The sequence below is a fragment of the Trifolium pratense genome, linkage group LG6 (assembly GCF_020283565.1).
Source record: "Trifolium pratense cultivar HEN17-A07 linkage group LG6, ARS_RC_1.1, whole genome shotgun sequence".
Taxonomy (NCBI): domain Eukaryota; kingdom Viridiplantae; phylum Streptophyta; class Magnoliopsida; order Fabales; family Fabaceae; genus Trifolium; species Trifolium pratense.
Window position 1 is genome coordinate 18,501,958 of NC_060064.1, and position 16,839 is coordinate 18,518,796.

Genomic DNA, 16,839 nt, shown 5'->3' on the forward strand with positions numbered 1-16,839 from the left:
AAGAGAGGCTGAAGAGAGAAAAGACTGAAAGTGCTCACTTGGTTACTGGCTCTCAGAATAAAAGGAAGAAAGCTGCGGGAAACTTTTCCAAAAATAAGAAAGCAAAGGAACAACATAAGGAGTCCACCTGCTTCTTCTGCAAGAAGGCTGGACACATGAAGAAAGATTGTTCCAAGTACGCCGCATGGCGTGAAAAGAAGGGTAATTTTCTTACTTTTGTTTGTTCTGAAATTAATTTAGTTTCTGTACCTAAGGATACTTGGTGGGTAGATTCTGGTGCTACTACTCACATTAGTATGTCCATGCAGGGCTGCCTGTGGAGCCGTCCGCCAAGTGATGCTGAAAGATTCATCTATGTGGGCGATGGCAATAAAGTTGCAGTCGAGGCTATAGGGACTTTTAGATTATTGTTAAAGACTGGTTTTCATTTGGATTTACTTGAGACTTTTGTTGCTCCGTCTATTAGACGGAATTTAATTTCTATTTCTATGTTGGACAAATTTGGTTATGCTTGTTCGTTTAGAAATAATAAATTTAGCCTCTCATATGATTCAAATGTTGTCGGTTACGGTTCTTTGAATGATAATCTTTATATGCTTGATATTGAATGTCCTTATAACGAAATAATGCAAATAGAGTCGCATGGTACAAAACGAAAATTAAATGAGAATTCTGCCACTTTATGGCATAAGCGATTAGGTCATATCTCTAAATAGAGAATTCAGCGGCTTATGTCAGACGGTATTCTTGGATCCCTTGACTTGTCGGACTTTGAAGTCTGCATTCAGTGTATCAAGGGTAAGCAAACAAACAAAAGGAATTTTCATGCCGAAAGAGCTAAGGATGTCTTAGAACTAATTCACACCGATATATGTGGTCCTTTCCCTTCAGGTTCTTGGAATGGACAACGGTATTTTATTACGTTCATAGACGATTACTCGAGGTACGGCTACCTTTATTTGATTCATGAGAAATCTCAATCTCTGGACGTGTTCAAATCATTCAAAGCTGAAGTCGAACTTCAACTTGGAAAGAAAATTAAGGCTATCAGGTCTGACCGTGGTGGTGAATACTATGGTCGGTATGATGGATCAGGGGAACAACGTCCAGGGCCCTTCGCGCTTTTCCTCGATGAGTGTGGAATTGTTCCGCAATACACAATGCCGGGAAAACCCAGCATGAATGGAGTTGCAGAACGACGAAACCGGACTCTTAAGGATATGGTAAGGAGTATGATTAGTCATTCTTCTCTACCAGAGTCATTTTGGGGAGAGGCATTAAAGACCGCAGTTTATATCCTTAATAGAGTACCTAGTAAGGCAGTAGCTAAGACCCCTTATGAGCTGTGGACTGGGAAAAAGCCCAGCATTAGGCACCTGCACATTTGGGGATGTCCAGCTGAAGCGAGACCCTATAGGCCTCATGAAGGTAAGTTGGACGCAAAGACAATTAGCTGCTATTTTATAGGGTACGCCGAACGCTCTTACGGGTATAAGTTTTATAACCCCATCACTAGAACAATTTTTGAAACGGGAAATGCAAGATTCCATGAGGATGTAGAGTTTGGAGGGGAAGGAAACATAAGGAGTGTTGTCTTTGATGAAGAAACTGTTACTGACAATGATCAAGTCTTTGTACCTATTGTTGTTCCAGAAACAGATCCAGAGATTAACAATGATGTTATTCCTAACATCCCTCAAGAACAAGACAACGCTGAGTTTCTTCCTCAAGCACCACCTATAGTTCAAACTCAACAACCTCAAGGGCTGCCATTAAGAAGATCCACTAGAGAGAGGAAGTGTCCAATTTCGGATGATTATGTTATATTTCTTCAAGAACATGAGGATGGCATTGGTTTGACTGAGGATGATCCCATTAACTTTAGTCAAGCTATGCGAAGTTCAAACTCTCTTAAGTGGATTGATGCCATGAAGGATGAGATGAAATCGATGACTGACAATGATGTTTGGGATCTCGTTAAATTACCCGAAGGAAAGAAACCCATTGGTTGTAAATGGATATTTAAAACCAAAAGGGATTCAAAGGGTAACATTGAGAGATATAAAGCTCGTCTTGTCGCCAAAGGTTTTACTCAGAAGGAAGGCATTGATTATAATGAGACTTTCTCTCCGGTTTCTTCGAAAGACTCTCTTAGGATTATAATGGCATTAGTAGCTCATTTTGATTTAAAGCTGCATCAGATGGATGTAAAGACTGCGTTTCTAAATGGAACATTGATGAAACAATATATATGGTGCAGCCAGAAAATTTTGTGTCAGGAGACCCAAAGTCTATGGTTTGCAAACTTAAGAAATCCATCTATGGCCTTAAACAGGCTTCCCGTCAATGGTATTACAAATTTCATCAAGTTATATCCTCCTTTGGTTTTGAGGCTAATCCAGTTGATGATTGCATATACCAAAAGTTCAGTGGGAGTAAATTCGTTTTCTTGGTATTATATGTAGATGATATCCTTTTGGCAAGCAACAATATAGGCTTATTGCATGAAACCAAGAGATTTCTCACAAAGAATTTTGAGATGAAAGATCTTGGGGACGCCTCTTTTGTCTTAGGAATTCGAATACTTAGAGATCGCTCTCAAGGTATTTTGGGATTGTCACAAAGGAGCTATATTGATACAGTTTTGGATAGATTCTCCATGAAAGACAGTAAACCAGGAGACACATCCGTTGCTAGAGGAAACAAATTTAGTCTTAATCAGTGCCCCACTACGGATCTTGAAAAGAAAGAGATGCATAAAATTCCTTACGCTTCGGCTGTGGGGAGTCTTATGTATGCTCAAGTTTGTACTCGTCCCGACTTAGCATTCATTGTAGGAGTTCTTGGCAGATATTTGAGCAACCCTGGTATGCAGCACTGGATAGCAGTAAAGCGTGTAATGCGCTACCTGAAGAGAAATAGAGACTTCGTACTCACTTATCGGAAGTCAGATAATTTGGAGATCATTGGGTATTCTGACTCTGATTATGCGGGATGCCCGGATAGTAAACGTTCCACATCTGGTTACATCTTCCTCTTGGCTGGAGGAGCCGTTTCTTGGAAGTCTGCCAAACAGTCTTTAGTGGCTCCCTCTACCATGGCGGCAGAGTTTGTGGCTTGCTTTGAGGCATCAAATCATGCGAATTGGCTGCGGAACTTTGTCACAGGCCTACGCATCATTGAGAGCATCAAGAGGCCATTGAAGATTTATTGTGACAATAGTGCAGCTGTGCTCTACTCCAACAACAATATGAGTTCCACAAAGTCGAAATTTATCGACATCAAGTATCTTGTTGTGAAAGAGAGAGTTCAGGAGAAACAACTTTTGATAGAACATATAGGGCCAGACTTAATGCTAGCTGATCCACTAATCAAAGGTTTAACGCCTAAGGCTTTTCATGGGCATGTTGCTCGCATGGGTCTTGGTTTTGAGATTGCCTTAGATTAGTGGGAGTCTTTTCCTTATTTGTATTATGTTCTATATATTTTGGTTTCAATTTTGGTACAAACATTATGTTATGTTTGATTTTCTGCAGAAATAAAACTTATTATAAGATATTATTGTTATAACAATATTAAGTTTTTGGTTATGTGCAAATATTTTTATTTTGAATTGCACCTAAGGAACTTCAGTTTGATCTCAATAAAGACTTCAGTTGGACCAGTTGGAAATAGGCATGATTTAGAGATCACATTGCATGAAATTTCCATGCCACTCATCCATATCGATCTATGTCATCAAATACATTGATGTGGTGGTCATCGGGGTTCCGTCACGTTATACGTCAGTGACGACAGCCGCGGTGGTCCCATTGTTGATGTATGAGGTGGACCAGATTGTAAAGTTGAAATCTAAAGATAAATAGCATTCGGATGCGCGCCTAAAGAACTATGATATAATTATTAACATATATTGCCCAAGTGGGAGATTGTTGGAATATTTTATATTATTCAATTATTATATTCCAATAATTATTATGTGGGCATATATATTTATATTAATTATATTAGCTATTTATCAATTAAGAGCCTAAATTGATTAAGTGATCAAATAAAGTTAAAAGGCTATTAGATTTCTATTTAGAATTAATTAATTATTTAATTAGTTAGATATGGACTCAAATGGGTGGATGTCAGGATGACCCATTTCGGGATAATGGGAACCCTAATGGGCCATCACCCTATATAAGGCTATGGTCCCCAATACACCGTACGAAAGCAAACACTCTCTTCTCCCCATCTGAAGAGAATCAAGGCATCAGGGTACCGGTTGAGGAAGAGCCAATCTAGCCACCATTTCTTTGTATTTCAGGATCACTGCTGAAAAAACTCATCTCCATGAATCCAGGTATTCCTAAAGATCAACTTGTCGATCCTATGATTTTATACATGCTTCCATGACTATTTTGTTTCCGCACTAAAGTATATGTCATAATATTGTTAAGCATGTATATGTGTTTAATCTTAATTTAGTGATTTAATGCTTACATAAGCATGTACACAAAATCAATTCAATCGATCTATTAACATAGCTAGACTATACGGAATTTTTCTTATTCGTAACGTTGTGAAGTAACAAGAGAACTATGACATTTTCTCTAGTTACAAGCAAAGGGATTGAAGCTTTTGTGAAGCCAAAGAAAGCTAAAGGAGCTTGATTTGTAATATTGTTCCATAGTGTAGTTAAGACAAAAGAAAACGAGTCAAAATAATTACTATATATAGGAAGGAGTGATGGCTATACATTGGCCACATTTGGAAAAGTTTATTCCAGCTGCTAAATGATCATGGTTAATGGTTATATTATGATATATGCTGTGTCCACTTTCCACTATCCGTAAAGGATCATGCCAAACACTATAGGTCAAGCTTTCTACAAGAAAAAAAAAAAATACACCATATGGGTCGGGTTGCTTTTTATTCTGATAGACCGATTACTTTTGATTCAAAATTGGAAGTTAGTGTCTAGTGGTATTTTTTTATGGGTCGGTTTGATGTCTTCTCTGGTGGTTTGGAAGTTGAGGAGTGTCCTTCTAAGAATGAGAATAGAAGTGAATCTCTATTAGGTGGAGTCTGTTTTAGTATTTTTCATGGGTGTTCCGCTTATAAACGGCGCATTTGTTTGTAGTCTCTCTTTTATTGGTTTATGTCCGTCTTAAGAGAAAACATGATTATTTATAATAGTGTATTTTCCATTAAAAAAAAAAACTATAGGTCAAGCATCAACGTGGCAATTCACAATAATTAATATTTTTGGCCTCCGTTTAACACTACAATACCAAAGTTGGCAGTTGGTAACATTAGCCACTTATTGTTCTTGCCAGCTATGTTTTCCAACATACTCCATTGGAGTATATTGCTGAAATAAATATTAGACTATCTTTACCAAAAAAAAAGAAAAATAGACTATCTCAGTATCTCTAGTTCTCTACGAAACAATTGATGTTTTATTAGTTTATAAGTGTCTCATTTGATTTGTGTGTTCGGTGCTTCTATAGTATATATTAATAAATTGAGTTGTATTGCTAAATTAATTATCATTTTTTATGAAGTAAAAAATTATTTGTTGTCTTTTATATTTTAAAAAATATATATTTTATAAGAAAAAAATTACAATTTAACTGTTATATGTATTATACTAACTAGTTGAGAGGTCTTCTCTTCATCATTTACACCTCTTGAATTTTTTATTTTTTTTTTGGTCAAGACACCTCTTGAATTTTAAATGGAAAAATATGAAGACACCTCTTGATATAAATTTATGTGACTACTTTAAAAAAATATTAAAAATGAAACTGAGAAGTAGTGCTTTATTATATATGAAGATAGAAAGACAACTATGGTAGAATATAAACTATTTTGAAGAAACGTGTGCATATTATATTATACAAAAAAAGATAAATATCCGTATTATATATGACTACATTTTTAAGTCTAAAGAAAGAACTTATTGGATAAATACTTATAACAATGTTATATGTTATTTTGTGATCACCATTGTAATAAAATCTCATAGCCTTGCCTTTTAGCCTTTTCTTCATCGCTATCCGGTAACCGTTTGCAATTGTACAACGTATGACTGTTGCTGGAAGGCAGACACTTATATTTGATTTTATGTTGGTGCATAATGTGTTGCATAGAAGATTACTCTTTTCCAAATGTATGATGATTGACATTTGATAGACTCACAAGTGCATGAATTTATCGTCGTAATTAAAAGAGTATTGATCTACAAGATTAAGAAGAAACAAAATAAATACTAAATATAAAAAGAAAAGTTTGAAATAAAAATAATAAAATATAAGAGAATATTGGATGAGATATGCAAGCAAAATGAACTCAAATATATCTTTCTAATAAAATTCATTCGAGAATCATAGATTTCATTCCAAACAGTATTTAAATTTCTAACCCTATCACATACACAATTATCACGAGAAAACAATTTATAACAAAACATAGACTAAACTCTCAAACACCCCTTGAAATTTTAAAATTCGTCAAATATTCTCCTAAAATTTGGAAATAGGCAAATACCCTCCTGAAATTTTAAAAAAGTCAATCAAATTGTCCCTTTACACCACCACTCAGAGTCCACGCCAGGAGGTAATTTGATTGACTTTTTAAAATTTTAGGGGGTATTTGTCTATTTCCAAATTTCATGAGGTATTTGACAAATTTTAAAATTTCATAGGGTATTTGACAGTTTGCTCCAAAATATAAAGGCCCACATTAGAGGCAATTAATGGAACGCTTTACTTAAGTAGGTAGAAATTCCTCGAACACCTCTTTACGCACGGTTTACACAAATAGGTTTTATTTAAAGTCGTGTAGAAACTAGAAATATTACCTGTTATCTAGTCTATATAAGAAAGTTAGTTGTTCTAGATAAGTCTAAACTACTCTTGCTTAAGTTGCTGCCATGTGTCCCAAATAAGGGTAATTAACGTCCCAAAATTTGATATCTGAACTAAAAGTACACACCATTTCTAATGCAACCAAGTCATATGAGCCATTTTATTAGTTTGTGAGTGAAAATGTGTTTTATCAAACCAGTTTTTACGTTGTAACTAAGCCACTTGAGCCATTTTGGACTTTTTGAGTGAAAATTCAGTTTGTGGAACTAAGCCATCTAAGTCATGTGAAGAAGTCACTTTCAAACTTTTTTGAGTTCCCAATATCTCAAATCAAATTTGAAATATCTTTTATTCAAATTTCTACTTTCTCTCTCAAACTCACATTCTCCCTTTAAATCTTACATTTCTTTTCTCTTTCTACCCATTCTCCTCACAATTTTCTATCTCTCATTTTCTAGTTTTTTTTTTTCTATGCTACTACTTTCTTCTTATTATATTCAATATTGTTCATAATGCTTTAGGTTTTGTTCATTTTTTTCATGTTTTAAGCTCCTAGGAAACGGGGGATCATACTACCAATCTTATCTTATGTGTTTATTTTATTTTTCAGAATGCATACAAGAGTAAAGTTGAAAAAACTAATATGTTTTGAAGAAAGAACAGCGAGAAATAAAACAGGACTACACCGTAGAAGCTCCTTAAATTTTAACTAATATATAAATTTTAACTATCTTATAGGGGATAAATTATCACCGATAAAAAATTCAAAATAAATATCATTTGTGAGACAAATTATAACTAATAAAAATTTCAAAAAAACTAATTGACACGAGATAAGTTTTAACTGATATATAAATTTAACTATCATATACGAGATAAATTATCACTGATCAAAAATCCAAAGTACTTATCATATGTGACACAAGTTATTACTAATAAAAAAAATTTAAAAATAAAAATCAAAAAAACTATTTTATACGGGTTAAGTTCTAACTGATGTAAATTTCAAGCTAACTATGATATATGGGGCAATTCTAATTGATAAAAATTTTAAAATAATTATCAAATGTGAGAAAGTTCTAACCAATTACAATTTGTTTTTAAACAAAAACTATCTTATACGGGATAAGTTCTGACTTATATAAATTTCAAATTAACTACCATATACGAGACAATTTCTAACTGATAAAAATTTCAAAATGATTATCAAATGTGAGGAAAGTTCTAACTAATAACAATTTTTTTTAAAAAAAAAAAAACTATCGTATACGGGATAAGTTCTAACCGATATAATTTATTTATTATTTTTTTAAAAAAAAACTATCTTATACGGAATAAATTTCTATTATTTTTTTCACTTTTTTTTAATTAACACAATTTATTATTTTGTTTTTACATATTTAAACATACTATTATTTTTTAATTTATTGAAAACTTCTAAAAAAACTTTTTTATTTAACATTCATGCTACTTTAAATATCAAAATTTATACCTAAATCTATACCTGGATAAGTTATAACTGCAAAATTTCCAAATAACCATTATATACGGGACAAATTATTACTCATAAAAATAGCAAAAAAATTACCATGTGTGGGACAAGTTATAACTAATGAAATTTTCAAAAAAAAAAAAAAATCACACTGGATAAGTTATAATTGACAAAAAATTTAACTATCATATACGTGATAAACTATCATTGGTAAAAATTTCAAAATAATGATCATTATGAGACAAATTCTTGCTATTAAAAAATTCTACATTTTTGGTATCCAAAATAACTATCATATATGAGACAAATTATACTACTAACTTATAATACTGATTAAATAATTTTTTTTTTCAATTTTATTTAGCAAAGTGTAACTGCTAAAAATATCGTTGTAATGTTACGACCCGTGCGATATCACGAATCTTTTACTAGTTTGATATAAATGGATTATTTATTACAAAAATTTCATATGCTTCCGTTGCACACAACACAATAGAACAACAAAGACACCATATCAAAAGGGTCCAGAAATTTTAAAAGTGAGAATAGGACATAATAAAGAGAAGAGGACACAAAAGCCATTTCACAAAAAAAATAATGGCATATGTAATGCCAAAATAATGTTCATGTCGACATTTAATTGCCTAAAGATAGAGAAAATGACTTTAAGTTCAATCAATAATTACCAAAAGAATTACATTCTGTTGAATAAAAAAGAGAACTACAATTAAATTAAATTACTCTAAAGAGACTAGAATAATTTTAAATTTGAATCCACCTGATATTTAAAATAATTTTAAAAGTGATATTACAAGATACTTACCACATCATAAAATATATATAAACCTAGGTTTGATGATGAAGTCTTAAGATCAAAATTCTCTAAGTGTCACTTTATGTGTTTGATCAGTCTATACAAATTTAAATTATGACTTTAGTTGAAAATCATTTTAAGTGAATGGTGCGTTTGGTATCTATAAAATTAGTTGATCCTCGTGTCAAATTCCGAGTTTTCACAAAAAAAAATATATTATACATTTTGATCATAAAAAAATAGTCTTGAAGGAGATAAACATAATTTTTTTAAGCCATTTGAGGCTAAATTGTGTGTTGTTACTTTTGAAATACTTATTTCTCTTTTGGGTCTTGCTAACATGTGTCCTAAGGATAGTAGCGAAGCTAGGGGTGGCATGGTTGGGCCATGGTCCACCCCAAATAAAAAGGAAATTACTATATACCATAGGAGTTTTAATAAAATTACTAAAGTCAATGTTGGTGCGTATAATATCAAACATGACGAAGTAGCTTAGTGGCTAAAGCAATGCCTATGATGCAAGAGGTAGTGAGTTCAACCCATGCTAATCTTTTGCATTTTCCTGTTTTATTTATAATAAAAAATTCAATTTTTTTAAATAAATAAATCAAATTTAACAAACACAAAGGGGGATTTGAACATAATTCTAACTGATGGAAATTTTAAGCTAACTATGATATATGGGGCAATTCTAATTGATAAAAATTTTAAAATAATTATCAAATGTGAGAAAGTTCTAACCAATTACAATTTGTTTTTAAACAAAAACTATCTTATACGGGATAAGTTCTGACTTATATAAATTTCAAATTAACTATCATATACGAGACAATTTCTAACTGATAAAAATTTCAAAATGATTATCAAATGTGAGGAAAGTTCTAACTAATAACAATTTTTTTTTTTAAAAAAAAAAACTATCGTATACGGGATAAGTTCTAACCGATATAATTTATTTATTATTTTTTTAAAAAAAAACTATCTTATACGGAATAAATTTCTATTATTTTTTTCACTTTTTTTTTAATTAACACAATTTATTATTTTGTTTTTACATATTTAAACATACTATTATTTTTTAATTTATTGAAAACTTCTAAAAAAACTTTTTTATTTAACATTCATGCTACTTTAAATATCAAAATTTATACCTAAATCTATACCTGGATAAGTTATAACTGACAAAATTTCCAAATAACCATTATATACGGGACAAATTATTACTCATAAAAATAGCAAAAAAATTACCATGTGTGGGACAAGTTATAACTAATGAAATTTTCAAAAAAAAAAAAAAAAATCACACTGGATAAGTTATAATTGACAAAAAATTTAACTATCATATACGTGATAAACTATCATTGGTAAAAATTTCAAAATAATGATCATTATGAGACAAATTCTTGCTATTAAAAAATTCTACATTTTTGGTATCCAAAATAATTATCATATATGAGACAAATTATACTACTAACTTATAATACTGATTAAATAATTTTTTTTTTTCAATTTTAATTAGCAAAGTGTAACTGCTAAAAATATCGTTGTAATGTTACGTCCCGTGCGATATCACGGATCTTTTACTAGTTTGATATCAATGGATTATTTATTACAAAAATTTCATATGCTTCCGTTGCACACAACACAATAGAACAACAAAGACACCATATCAAAAGGGTCCAGAAATTTTAAAAGTGAGAATAGGACATAATAAAGAGAAGAGGACACAAAAGCCATTTCACAAAAAAAATAATGGCATATGTAATGCCAAAATAATGTTCATGTCGACATTTAATTGCCTAAAGATAGAGAAAATGACTTTAAGTTCAATCAATAATTACCAAAAGAATTACATTCTGTTGAATAAAAAAGAGAACTACAATTAAATTAAATTACTCTAAAGAGACTAGAATAATTTTAAATTTGAATCCACCTGATATTTAAAATAATTTTAAAAGTGATATTACAAGATACTTACCACATCATAAAATATATATAAACCTAGGTTTGATGATGAAGTCTTAAGATCAAAATTCTCTAAGTGTCACTTTATGTGTTTGATCAGTCTATACAAATTTAAATTATGACTTTAGTTGAAAATCATTTTAAGTGAATGGTGCGTTTGGTATCTATAAAATTAGTTGATCCTCGTGTCAAATTCCGAGTTTTCACAAAAAAAAATATATTATACATTTTGATCATAAAAAAATAGTCTTGAAGGAGATAAACATAATTTTTTTAAGCCATTTGAGGCTAAATTGTGTGTTGTTACTTTTGAAATACTTATTTCTCTTTTGGGTCTTGCTAACATGTGTCCTAAGAACAGTAGCGAAGCTAGGGGTGACATGGTTGGGCCATGGTCCACCCCAAATAAAAAGGAAATTACTATATACCATAGGAGTTTTAATAAAATTACTAAAGTCAATGTTGGTGCGTATAATATCAAACATGACGAAGTAGCTTAGTGGCTAAAGCAATGCCTATGATGCAAGAGGTAGTGAGTTCAACCCATGCTAATCTTTTGCATTTTCCTGTTTTATTTATAATAAAAAATTCAATTTTTTTAAATAAATAAATCAAATTTAACAAACACAAAGGGGAATTTGAATATGAGACCTTTAACAGTAAAACACTTAATTACACTTGATCTTAAAAAAAAAAATCAACATCATTTATATGAATTAAAAAATTATTTACCAATCACACAATTTCATTGTTTATAAACATTGTACTAATATAAGAACATCCTTATCATTTCACTCATTCTCATTTACCTTAGCCACCAAGTTATCCTTATGACTCCCAAATCACAACCATTTTCAAGTAAGTTAATATATTCGTAATATAATAAATCATATAATTTTTTATCATCAACTTTCTGCAAGTACTAGTTCAAAGTTAATTGTTAATGATTTCAAATCATTTGGTACACGTAGAGTACTATAGTATTTGAAGGTATTTAATTAAATTATTTGATGATCAATTTTATGCTTATTATAACTTAAATTATTTTATACAATATAATTTTCATTTTATAAATTTTTTAATGGCCCACCCGAACATATTTTCCTAGCTCCACCATTGCCTAAGGGCACATGATAAGGAAAGCCAAAAATATAATAGTTATATTGAAAAAACATAATAATTTAACTTTTGGAAAATTATTGCACGATTTTTTAGAATAATATTTCTATATTAAATTGTTTATCATGTGTCCTTAGGACAGACATTTTAACATTTATACATAATTAATCAAGTTGTGGGAATCTTTGTTAATGAACTTTAACTAATATTAAATTAAATTGTTTGAATAGTTTGAAGGAACTTTATTCATATATTAAACTCTAGATAACCAAACACCGAACACATGCAATAGATTTTTTTTAGTGTTAGTACTCCCTCCGTCCCACATTGAGTGAGTCAGTTGACCGCGTTACGCATGTCATGTATAACTTTGACGATTAATATTTTTAATTGTATAATAATAAAAATTATAAAAATATGATATTTTGAAAATAATTATCGAGATGAATCCAACAACATCTTATATGTTAATATTTGTTTTTATTTATTAGTATAAAAATAGAGTTAAAGTAAGATATGTGAATAGTATATAGTCAAAACAGCTCACTCATTTTGGGACGGAGGGAGTACTATTTTTTTTGTTTACACACTAAAAAAAATAAAGACACTTTATATTTGTCCGAATATAATGTCTTTGACAATTGAAATAAGTTTGGGAAATTGTATTTTTTTTTTTTTTGAGGAGATTTGGGAAACGGTATCTATCTCTTATATAATATTTATTGTTTGAAATAAGAATATTTTTCTTATAAAATTAGAAATAATAATAGTAATGTTACTAGTAATAGATTGAACGTATATATTAAAAATCAAACTTAGATTTTGACAATTATACCTGATATTTATCATTTTATAAGAAAAAAATGTAGATTTCATTTTATAATTCACATTAATTCCTACCTCTTGGTCAAGAAATAAAATTGATATTCCTAGTTTCTTACCCTACCCTTAACCATGGTTAAAGAAACGAACCTCTAAGACTTCCACACAGTACAGTACCACACAAACAAACATTTGTACATCTTTAACTCCTACTCTTCCACTTCCACTTAACTTCCACACACTCACTCAAACCACATCTCTCTCACTTCCATTACCCATTTCCCCAAAATGGGTAACCATTCTCTCATTCTCCTCCTTATCCTCTCCATCGTCACCACCATCTCCGCCCACAACATCACCGAAATCCTCTCCGACAACCCCGACTACTCTCAATACAACAACTTCCTCTCCCAAACCAAACTCGCCGACGAAATCAACTCCCGCACTACCATCACCGTCTTAGTCCTCAACAACGCCGCATTCTCTTCCATCACCTCCACCCACCCTCTCTCCGTCGTCAAAAAAGTCCTCAGCCTCTTAATCCTCCTCGACTACTTCGACAACACTAAACTCCACCAAATCACCAACGGCACCACCCTCACCACCACCCTCCTTCAAACCACCGGCAACGCTCAAGGCAACATCGGATCCGTCAACATCACTGACTTAAAAGGCGGTAAAGTTGGTTTCGGTTCCGCCGCACCGGGATCTAAACTCGATTCATCTTACACAAAATCCGTCAAACAAATCCCTTACAATATCTCTGTTCTTGAAATCAACGCTCCGATTATCGCTCCTGGAATCTTAACAGCTCCTCCTCCGTCTAGCGACGTTAACATAACCGCTTTAATTGAAAAAGCTGGATGTAAAACGTTTGCGTCGTTAATCTTATCTAACGGTTTAATTAAAACTTTTCAATCAGCGGCTGATAAAGGCTTAACGATTTTTGCACCGAACGATGAAGCTTTTAAGGCACGTGGCGTTCCAGATTTAAGCAAGCTCACCAATGCTGAAACGGTTTCGCTCTTACAGTATCATGCTGCTGCTAAATATCTTCCTATTGGATCTTTGAAAACTAGTAAGGATCCTATTAGTAGTTTAGCTACCAACGGTGCCGGAAAATTTGATTACACCGTTTCCGTTGCCGGCGATTCTGTTACTCTGCATACTGGCGTTGATTCTTCGAGAATTGCTGATACTATTTTGGATGCTACACCGCTTTCTATTTACTCTGTTGATAGTGTGCTTCTACCTCCGGAGCTTTTTGCTACATCGCCGTCGCCTGCTCCGGCACCGACACCTGCTGGTGCTCCTTCACCGACACCTGCTTCTGCTCCATCACCGGCTGATGCTCCTACTCCATTACCTGCCTCGCCGCCAGCTCCTGCTGGTGAGAGTCCCGATGGTGCTCCGGCTGATGCACCGTCAACTGCGGCGGAGCGTAGCAGTTCCGGTAAATCTGCTGGTGTTCACGTGACAGCTTCTGCTGGTTTTACTGTTACAGTGACTGCTTTGTCTGCTTTTGTCATTTCGTCTGTTTTCATGTCCTGATTTGTAATTTTAGATTGTTCTTGTTTTATTTTTGTAATTTTAAAATTTGAGTTTTTTTTTCCTTTTTCCATCTTTGCATGTGATTGGATTGGAGAATTTTTTTAATTTATTTTTTATGTTATAAATTAATTTAGGTGTGGACCGTTGTCCGTTGTACGTGAATGATGCTTTGCTGTTGTTTGTTTTTGTACTATAGTTTTAATTTATTTAATTTTTGGGTTTGTAAGTGGGTGTAGTGTGGTTTTGTGGTGGTGTTATCTGATGTGGTGCGTTTTATGATGATTTTTTGTGGTGTTTGTGAACACTATAGTTGTATGAGCGTGATTGGTGAAGGTGAGGGGGAAGCCACGTGGTGGGGTGTGCTTGGGGTCATGCATGTTACCTATGGTGAGGACCACCACATTTTGCTGTGTTTAAAGTAACAAGAACTCAGATCTAGCTTTGATGACTGTGCGGAGAATGGTTTTCCAATTTCCAACAATTTTTTAACTACTCCTACACATGTTTGTTGAGTGTTGACCTCCATTTACCATTTACCATCGGTGCTGTTTCATTCGTAAAACAGCAAGAATTGAACAGAACTGTGACATGACAAGATAATACAGGACAAAGCTGTATCGGAGAGATATAGAGCGGTAATATTTTTATATTCGAAAATAAAATGGATATTTTCGTATTTTTTATAGTTGTACCATGTTGACACCAAAATTACAAAGTTTATGGTATTGAGAAAGATTTTGTGTTTATTTGTCAAAATTAGTCATATTAAGTGGAATTCGACTAAACTATTTTGTGACATTCGACTAACATATGAAGAAGTCATTCAAAGAGTCGAATATTGACATGGTGCGTCGATCAAGCAAACAACTCCTACAAAGAAGCTATCGGAAGTTATTCAAAAGGACAAGTGGCAATCTTAGATACAATACAAGAAGTTATTAAAAAGACACTTGTCAAAACCTTAGATGTAGGAAGTTATTTTCTATTCTCTATAAATATTTGTAACTTCTATGTATTAAGGGTTGTTGAATCTCATTTTATGAAAGCCTTGCAACACCCACGCCGCGGTGGCAAACGAGTTCAGGGGCGGACATAGATGGATTCCAACCACCATTTACATTCTGTGCAGTTTAATATATTGTTTCGTTCTTGCTTTATTTTCCTTTTCCTTTTGTAATTCTACATTTATTTTCATCTTCTTTATTTTTTTTTCTTTTTGAATGTTCACTTGAGTATTTTTTTCTATTATGTTGTCATGAGACAGCTTGTTATTAAAAGTTGTTGGATGCAATTCTAACACTAATAAAAACAATGATTTTGTTCTTAAAGAACGCATGAAGTGATATCTTAAACCGCGAGACTTGAACGAATACTGTAAAAGAACTTCTATCCGGTCCCAAAGTATTTATGGATAGCGGTTGTTTACATTACCAAAAATCGGTGTAAACATACCCAACTTCCTAATTCAATGTAGTGCTTCTTTCGAGTTTTCTATCCTTGAAAATAGCGGCATCAACGTTGCACTTGAACGTTCCTTGCTCCAAAGTTGTTTTACACCTCTAAAATATGCATAGATTTAGTAGTCATTTTATCTAAATAATTGAAATTCTGTTATTGGCAGGACAATTGTCTTACACGATGTCTTGGACAACTGTGTATGTTGCAAGATGTCTCAAACAACTAGTAAGACAATTGGTTTGCAGGATCAATATAATAGTACTGAACTAAATAAAGAAAGCAATAAACGACGCGATAAATTGTTTACCCAGTTCGGTGAAAATCACACATACTCCGGGGGATACCAATCCAGAAAAGAAAACTCACTACTCCGAATTAATACTTGGTCTTACAACGCACACCAAAAACCTATTGATGTGTATGCCTCTTTTTAATCATATTGTTATTCTACCTAATAGCTTACTTCCCCTAAATATGAGAACCTACTCACTTTCCCCAAATCACTATTCCCAAGTGATTAACAACTTTAGTAGTTTATCAATGACATTGAATAATCATTACTTCTAGCACATAAGTTTCAGAGGCTAGTACAACCTTGTGCAGTGGGCACAAGTTATTTGATTCACAATTGTAGCTTTAATCTATATATCTTTAATTATTGTGGTGCTTCAAAACGTTTGCTTGAGTCTCTTTATATAGGCATGCAACTCCTTTTTATTTGAGAGTATTTGAGATGCATACTAATAGGATTTTTGTTTTAA

At 32.5% G+C, this 16,839-nt stretch overlaps 1 protein-coding gene across 1 annotated transcript; it reads left to right on the forward strand.

The window, feature by feature from the left end:
- The first annotated feature begins 13,239 nt into the window (after positions 1-13,239).
- Positions 13,240-14,782, forward strand: LOC123890582 (fasciclin-like arabinogalactan protein 10). Its single transcript, XM_045940221.1, has one exon. It carries the CDS (start codon positions 13,358-13,360, stop codon positions 14,618-14,620), a length of 1,263 nt encoding a protein of 420 aa, XP_045796177.1. The 5' UTR covers positions 13,240-13,357; the 3' UTR covers positions 14,621-14,782.
- The last annotated feature ends 2,057 nt before the right edge of the window (positions 14,783-16,839 follow it).

What these genes read in the sequence shown, in the direction of transcription:
- LOC123890582 (XM_045940221.1), top strand. Translation starts at nt 13,358, where the DNA reads ATGGGTAACCATTCTCTCATTCTCCTCCTTATCCTCTCCATCGTCACC.